Here is a 9,100-nt window from a genome sequence, read left to right on the forward strand (position 1 = left end):
GTGATGCCTTGACTAATTTTGTAAAAGCCCTCCTCTCATTGGTTAATGAGTCCTGACAGTGATGGATGTTCAAGAGCCATGCTTAAGAATGAATGTGTCTGAAAATAGACTCACTGTAAACTCAGTACACGTTAAAACGGCTTTACAGATTTTGTTCTTATTGTTTAACTACAAACACTATTAAAATTGTATTTATGTAACTTCTATTAGAATCTTTCAAAATTAAAGGTTGGCATTTGTGCTGTCAGCAACAGGGAAACCTGTTCTAACAATTTTTTTAATTATTTAGCCTAAATACAATTTACAAATGTAATTAAATATGTAGTATGTAAAACTATTGTATTTATGTAACAGCGCCCATTTGTGTGGGGGCAACGTGCAAAGAACCGGGAGGTTTTGCGCCCTCTCGTGGCGCAATCTGGAACAACACGTTGGTTCTGTTGACCCAGGGGTCACCAGTCTTTATGAAGCGGAGCTACTTCATGATAATTGAGCCATATGAAGAACTACCAGGTTGACAGACCAAGTTTTGTCATGTGCACAGTACTGATCTTTGAACTAGAATATATCTAATTTAACTAATCGTTGTGATGAATTTACATGTTTTAAAGCCATACTATGCAACTTTTTCAGATTTTTACATCATTTTCTTGAGCCAGTAAGTGCTAAAAATTACCCCTTACAGCAGGCGTAGGGAACCTTGGTCCTGGAGAGCCACTATCCAGCATGTTTTAGAGGTTGCCCTGCTTTTACTCTCATCCATTCCAGCCTGCTTCACACACTTTTTCACCTCTTTTCTACACTTTCTCTTACTATCCAGCTAAAACAATTAAAAATCTATATTTATAACAGTAACAAACACAATGCTTGTGTGAAGAAAATGTGCGAAACCCAGCAAGCTACAGTTCTGTGGTACAAAGTGGCTAGGTGGGACCACCCTCAGTTTCATTGTATCTGTGGGTATAATGGCAATAAAGTATTATTCTATTCTATTCCATTCTGTTTTACATACTCAGTTTTTAATTGACTTTTCACAAATGAGGAGGGGTATGTACGCCCTCCAGTGGCAACAAACAGGAACTACACCCTGGTTAAGGCATACTAAGCAACTTTTTTATGTTTGAAATTGTTTTCTTGAGCCGTACGTGGTAAAATGAACATTTACAGGGTGAACAAATAGTCTCTCAGTCCCCTCCACCCCTTGTGAACAGGATATCCTGCTTGCACAGGGGCGTGTCCAGGGAGTGGCCTGGGGTAGCACATGCCACCCCTGATATCTGATTGGCCACGCCACTGAGTTCCGTTTAAATTGACTTTAAATTGACATTGTCAACTGAAGGCTTAGGGTTACATAATTTGTCCCTCATCCAAACAAATAAATACATTAAAAAAAACACCCAAAAGGCTTGGACACGTCACTGCGCTTGCAACTTCAGCCTCTCAGGACCACTTCCCTGGAGTCTAACAAAGTCACGCTTTACAGCAATTAGTGTTCATTCACCTCAGAACAGACAAGCTATACCTAGTTGGCATTTACTGTAACGTGTCTATCAGGGTGAAGCCTCAGAAGAAACAAAGAAAGCATTAATCTGATGAAGCTAAACAAATAAAAAGAACATCCGACCACAACAGGAGCCAAAGAGGAGTTAACGTTGGGAATTTTCTAAACTGCGAGAGCTCAGAGACATGATTCCTGCATGTTTTAGATCACGGACACAGCTGAATTGTTTGATTTAAGGTTAGAATATGGAACATTTAAATAAAAATCTATATTAAAAAAAACCTCTGCAGGGTGTTTTGAGGTGGGCAGAATGAATGTACAGTTTTTCCTTTAAAAGCTATATTTAAAGAAATAAGTAATCCAATATTTATTTTGCAAGACATGGGTTTATGTTTACATCTATCAGCCACTAAAGCCACTAAAACATTAAAGTCTTAAAAAACACTTTGAAGATATTTGTTTTTTTTGTCTAATTCAGGCTCAGGACATCCTCCTTGTTGCTAAAGTGATTTTTCTTTCTGCATTTGCATTCGATGTACTTTCTGCTTCTAACGGACCACCATATGGTGTTACACCAAAACTATTCACAGACTGATGGCAGAGTTTTAAGCTGTTCAACGGATGCACTCAACAAATATTTCTTATCACGTCTTCACATTCGGGAAGGCCAGCTAGTCCAAAAATATGAGAAGAAGGCAGACCAAATCCGCTGCAGCGTGTCAAACAGAGCAGCCTATTGTTTTCTGCATGTTTGAAATTCAGTGACCAAACTTAAATAATCACTGTAAAGCTACCAGACCATGTTTGTTGATTTTAAATATCAGTAACAACAGGATTCAGACTCTGTGTGTAATGTTTTACTCTCGTTAAGGTAATAAATCTGTATAAGTACAACACGTTAAACCATGTAGCAATAAAACTCAGCCACACGAGGGCGGACTCGTGTGACAAAAGGAACTTTTGACGTTTGAGTTACCAAGTTATTTATTTTGTCATCTTAGTTTTTACAAACAACTTTGAGAATAAATCGTCAGAATAAAAGATCAGCCCAACAAGAGTTAGGTCTCAAATGTGAGACTGGTGGATTTTTGGGTGTTAAAAAAGATCCAATCACAAAAGTAAATTTGACCAATAGAACAGAATAGAACAGAATAGATCACAATAGAATAGAATAGAATAGAATAGAATAGATCACAATAGAATAGAATAGAATAGAGACTTTATTGATCCCACAGTGGGGAAATTCACTTGTTACAGCAGCTCCAACACTTAAGAGAATAATTTGAAGAAAAATAATAAAGGTATTATTATACACACACATATACACATAAGCTGTTATTACAACCTTCAACCACTAAAAACTATGAATAAAAAGGGAACTTGGGTCCCAGAACTGTGCAGCATAAGGGACACAGACATACTTTGTAAATCCAGTATTGCATTGATGTGTACCAGAATAATGCCAGTACCAGTTCAGCTGAAGACTTAAACACACTAATACTCTAAGGCCAATAATAGTGCAATGATAGCGGCTCGTATTTTTGTTTTAAATCTCACATTTATTATAACTGCTGTAGTTTACATGTGTAGCTTTGAGAGAAGAGTTCATGATTTGTTCCCTTCACTTGAATTAAGCTGGAAACTTAGAAAAGTCATGTTTTATATTTGTTTGTAGAAAAAAGGACCTTTAGCTGCTGGACCTTATAGTTGGAAATCAGTTTGAAGTATTTTTCCACGGGCTCAGAGGGGACCGTGTGAACTGCTGCCATTCAGACTGAGGGGGGCGCACCAGACCAAAGGATTGTGTCGGGACCCCGATGGGGGGTCACCACGGGTCAGAGCGCAGCGCCTAACAACACACAGCGGCTGCTGCAAACAGGGCTTCGTGACTGTAGGCCTGTTTGTTTGCTTTCATCCAGGAAAATTTTAATCTATACATAAAATGCTTTAGGCGTGCATTTTATGTGCTGTGATTCAAGTCGATGCAAGAATATAAACCTGATGGGATTAAATTAATGTGGATGATAGGTTCTTGAACTGCTCCTCAATCAGATACAAATACATCAATATATTGTTTTATTAGAATTGTTTCACTACATTTTTGACATTATGTAAATATTATGAGGAATAAAATAAATGCGTCAAAATGCCAAATATGTTGTAGAGGAGCAGAAAATATCTTAATTTTTTAATTAATTATACAAATATTTTAAAAGAAAATGGGGATAACAGGGTTTATCTGGAATGAAATAAAAATTAAAACATCATTTCCTTTATTTTTCCAAGTCAATTTTTGGTCATTTTTCACACTAAATCTCCGACTTGTGCTCCTCAATGAAGATTTGATCATAAAATAACACATTATATTACGACCCAAACAGCCAGTTTAAGCTCATTTATAAATTGGGTTATTTGTAGATTCTGCTTAATGCAGCAACCCCCTTAACGCAAGAATAAAAAACAATTATTACAACACATCTTTAATAAAGTTATTTTACATCAGATACATATTTACACAATGGAAAAAAACACAAAAACACAAACAAACCGCGTTTTATCAAAGTTATAATAAAAACATCCCATCACTCTTGGTCTGATGACGCATTACTGCGCTTCAAAATAAGTCAGCCAAAACTTCCAGTGATTAATTTAGCTCGCTGAAAAAGAAAAGAAAGCAACAAACCACACGTCTTTATACATTTCAAAGGATAAACACATAAAAAGTGTTAAAAACTCCACACTCAAGTAATAGGATTTTCTGCCCCCGTCCCGCTCACTCGCGCCTTTCTCTCCATGGTGCTCTCAAAACTCTCCAAAAGCCTCAGAAGTCTTGTGAGCTTCGCTTTCTTCAACCTCCGCTGCTTTTGACACATCCACGTCGCTCACAGGATCAAAAATGCCCGAGCATGGCGAAAGTTTTCAGATTAAAACATTCTCAGTCACAAAAAGAATGGGAGCAAACTGTTGTGGCGCATGATATTGGTGCGAGCGAGCGCACACAATAAACCTGTTGTGGACCTTGCTGTGAAAATGTGTTTGAAGGAAAACAGCCAATTGTTGTATGAAATGTATTCAAGTATAAAATAATGCCCTTTGTTTAGGGGGGAAAAACTTGAGCAATGTGAGGGTACAAAAGTCCCCTGTGGCATTTGCTTGCACCCTTTGTGCTGTTTGCGCTTTGGCGTCTCCACTTGGCGCATTACCCAGGCCCCTTTAAACGCGATTGTTTCTTTCTTTCTAATGACATTTACCGGATCAAAACATGCTGTTAATTCGATCAGAAAGCTTCACCCTTCACAACAATGGCAGTATAATTTCTCTCAAAGTTTGTTAAGTTGACCGAAATTAGGCAAATGAATAGGGGTCTCCAGGCTACGCATCTTGCAGGTGACGGGGAATAATGCGCGTTCGCACCAGCTGCATTCTTCTTTATTTCTCCCTTTCTTTCACAGCATTATTAAAATTTAGGCCAATGAAACTATTCATTCGACTGAATAGACATTTTCTTATAGGATAATAGGATACAAATTGAGCCTCTCCAAAGAGTCTCCAGTGGTGGGTAACCCTCGTGTGCCAGAGGCTGCTGGAGACGCTGGCCTTGACGCAGACGACGCTCGTGTGCCAGGGCTAATCACACACCTGCCGAGGAGTCCAAGAAAATAAAGAATGTAAACAAAAAGCTTGCCATCTCTCATAAAAGATGGACGTGTCACCAAGTCGTGTGAGAAACGCCGAGAACAAACGGGGGGACTCCGTCTCCAAAAGATCTCCCCTGAACTTGGCGGAACAGCCTATTAAAGGCTTACTTAATTACTCTAATGATACTGGACAGGCCTTAAAACTCTGACCGAGCTTGGACGAGAGTTAAGATCGCTTGCTGGGATTTGTAAACAGGAGATCGTGTGAGAAACGCGAGTTGGAGGAGAAAGGGGTTTCTTTCTGCCCGCTTTGTCTCGAGTGCGCACAGCGCGCCACCGCCGGATCAGGCAATCCCAGCGCTCGGTTCTTATTTCCCGCCTGCGTTGTTACTATGCAAATAATATTCCAAAAGTAATCACGTGTCCTTTGAACAGCCACGTGGATTAACAAAGCAGGTTTGCCCCCCTGCTAGCCCGTGGCTTTAGATTTTTAACTATTTCTTTAACTGATCCTAAACGCACACATTTAACCAATGCGCGGCTCTAATCCGGTGGAATAATTTACACCGTGAATGCCAGAGTTCCCTAGATGGTTCCTTTATAAGAGACAGCTTCCACTCAAACCTCAGACTGCTTCATCTTACACTAGAACAACACACCTCTCCAGAGTGCAGCTGAATTTATTTTTAAGAAGAAAAAACAACGATGGCATCCAAGATAAAGGACAGGAAGGTATGCGCTCCTTCACGTGCGCTCTGCTGCTTTAAGGACTAAAACAGTTTGTCATCCTGTGTTTTCTTTTTTTTCGACAAAAGGAAGTCTTGTGCTTTTTTTCTGCTATATATGATTGAATCCCTACTTGGATCAATTTTCTGAGGTATTAAATTGTGCCGAGCAGATGCGCGAGGCGCGCGTTGCAGGAGAACTCCAGCGCGCAATTGAAACATAGATCCATAATGTTGCCATAATTTACTATAATCTCGTGACAGCAACGTAGTTTCCAAAATTACAAACACAATAAATGTGTTTTGTATCCCATTTGGAGCCTTGGAGTAAACGAATTGCTGTCGCGCGCTCTGGAGTAACAAAGCGCGCAGCGCGCAAAACGCACCAAGATGACTTTTAAACGCTTTTTGGTGCGACACATAAAATTTCATTGTACATTTTGTTTTCCAATAAGTTTACAGAAAAAACTGCAGAGATTGTGTGAAATGATTTTAGTTTATCTTCCTTATTTTTTATTTATTTATTTTTTTACAGAGGACTCCGATCTCCCATAAAGTCATTGAGAAGAGAAGAAGGGACCGCATTAATCGCTGCCTAAACGAGCTCGGAAAAACCGTCCCAATGGCGCTGGCTAAACAGGTTTGATTATTTAATAGTTGTATTTAATAGTGGATTTATTGTGCCTTCTAGAAAATATGGAAACAAATCAGTTTTGAGACTGCTTAGAATGGAACTTCGTCAAAACAAAACTCAAACATGTATGCACTTCTGAAGCGTTCTGAACACCATTTTTGTCTATTTTTGGTAGAACTCTGGGAAACTGGAAAAAGCTGAGATCTTGGAGATGACCGTTCAGTACCTGAGAGCGCTCCACTCCGCAGATTTTCCTCGTGGAAGAGAAAAGGGTGAGCGTTTCACTTTTTATGCCACTTTACGCGCATGACGTTTCCAAAGCCTTGCCTCTTAACTTTTACCGGATTAAACTCTAAAATATGTTTTTCTTGCAACTTCTTAAACGACACAGTGTTGATCTGGGGTTGGTTTATTTCCAGGCGAGCTTCTGGCTGAATTCGCAAACTACTTCCACTACGGATACCACGAGTGCATGAAGAACTTGGTGCACTACCTGACCACAGAGGACCGAGCCGAAACCAAAGACTTCAAGTACGCAAGGATCCTCGCCTTCCTGCAGTCAAAGTCCCGCGTGGCCACCGAGCCTCTGTTCGGCTCCATCAGCGCGATGCAGGAACCGTCAGACTACCTGAGTCAGCTGCACTCCTCCCCGGAGCACCAGAACCACAGCCCCTCGGACTCCGTGTTCCAGCAAAGCCCTTCGGGACACTTCACGTGGCACAGCTCGGCGCGCAGCCCGGCCATCTCGTACCAAACGGTGCCGCTCTCAGCGCACAGCACGCAGCAGCACGGTGGATACTTGTCACCGGTGCAAGGACTCGATCACCACTATTTCAACTTCCTAGGTCACGCGCACGCAAACACGTTCGGGCTGCACAGCGCGCAGCACGCCATGTAGATGTTCTGTCTAGTTTTTATTTATCTCTCATGTACATTTTGTGAATAAATACATTATTTCTTACTTAAATCTGACTTGCTTGACTTGTTTTACGCGTCGTGCGTAAAAATCACCAACGTCTATCCGCAACTTAGCAGAGCAAAGCGACAAACAAATAATCAAACGTGTATTTAGATTTTTTGGGCTAAAAATAAAAACTTGAATGACTGAAAAACACATTTTGAGATTTAGTTGTTTCTGGGCTGACAGAGATGAGTCTGTTGGAGCACCAGTTTCTGAAAAGACAAAACCAAACCGTTCTTTTACATGAAATGTTTGATTCAGTTATTTGAAAGTTTTAAACTAAGGTCTTTTGTTGCATGAAAACGCTTTAATTTCAATTCTCTCTGAGGTTTTGAGATGGACATTTCCTCTGAAATTCAGCCAAGTGTTGCTCTTTCTCCACATTTAAGCAGATGAGGCTCACATAGGATTAAACAGGAATGCTTTACATACAGATGAAAACCCCAATTTAAAGCCTGCTGCATATAAAAAGAAGCACAACTTGAAATTTTACTAATTATTTCTGGATGCTTGAAAAAACAAAACAGCATTTACCTCCAAATTATGTTTTAAGATTTTAATTTACAGGAGAAAAACTCATTTTCACCTCCAGGCATTGATAACAGACTCGGATGCAAAAGGAGATGTTTTTTTTGGCACACTGGCTCTACGTGACCACAGCGTCCCAATAAATGTCTCTCAGACTTCTTCTGTTTTTCTTTAAGGAGGCATAATTGTTGTTGAAGAAAAGCAAAGAAAAAAAGAGAGAAGGGGAAAACTCCATGTTGTTTTTAAACCAATGAGCTCCATTGTGGAGGATCTGAATGGGGAACAATCTCCGAGTCCTCGTGCTTCATCCTTGAGTGACTATGAAGAAAAATAATCAACAGCATGAAATCCAAGTTTCTCTTGAGGGGAGAGCAAGAAAACAGTTTCCGCGCGGCTTTATTTAAGGAGGTCAAGCTGAAAATGAACTCAGGAATCCTTACCTTGCTCAGGTTTTAGACTCTAAGAGGTAAAAGTCTCCAGACAGTTAGGATGAATCATTCCTGGGTGGACGTCAGGAGAAGTCCACATTAACCGCTTGGATGGATGGATAAACCCACATTAACCAGTCTCTGACCTAAAAGATGAGCAAAAAGAGAGCAAATAAAAGACATGAAACACGCAGATGGAGAAGTGACAATACAATAAAGGCCTTTCAGAGAATCCTTGGATTCCTGGAGCCTAAATGTTGGTTTAAATCCTGACTTTAAACAGAGAAAAAGGACTCATGTTCAAAGATTTGGCCCCAGTGCGTCACATGAATAATAATACATTTAGCAGGAATAAAAACAGACTCAAGAACATTTATTGTGATGTAAAAAGGCCACAGTGGCAGAGCTTCAGCTGAAGAATGTTTATCTTTCACATTAATATCACACACTGAACTTTAACAATCAGCTCTTTCAAACAAAAATTATTCATCGCTGGCTTGAGTCTCAAAGCAGCACAATCAGAAACTTTTCCTTTAGCTTTGATGTGAATCGAGTCGAGCGGCATTTAGAGAAACTGTTGTTGCATCAAGGAAGAAGCTGATGGGAGAAAGTTTAAGATTTGACAAGTTCATCTGATCTTTAATTCAAACTTCTTCTGGAAACGTTTTGTCTTTGCATGTAAACA

General features: G+C 39.9%; 1 protein-coding gene across 1 annotated transcript; it reads left to right on the forward strand.

Annotated features, from left to right (window-relative positions):
- Positions 1 to 5,737: 5,737 nt before the first annotated feature.
- helt (helt bHLH transcription factor) lies at positions 5,738 to 7,465 on the forward strand. The gene is made up of 4 exons (XM_015943762.3): positions 5,738 to 5,871; positions 6,400 to 6,504; positions 6,674 to 6,770; positions 6,918 to 7,465. The coding sequence occupies exons 1-4, from the start codon at positions 5,845 to 5,847 to the stop codon at positions 7,394 to 7,396; spliced, it is 708 nt and encodes a 235-aa protein (XP_015799248.1). The 5' UTR covers positions 5,738 to 5,844; the 3' UTR covers positions 7,397 to 7,465.
- The last annotated feature ends 1,635 nt before the right edge of the window (positions 7,466 to 9,100 follow it).

The sequence above is a fragment of the Nothobranchius furzeri genome, chromosome 6, assembly GCF_043380555.1.
Source record: "Nothobranchius furzeri strain GRZ-AD chromosome 6, NfurGRZ-RIMD1, whole genome shotgun sequence".
NCBI lineage: Eukaryota > Metazoa > Chordata > Actinopteri > Cyprinodontiformes > Nothobranchiidae > Nothobranchius > Nothobranchius furzeri.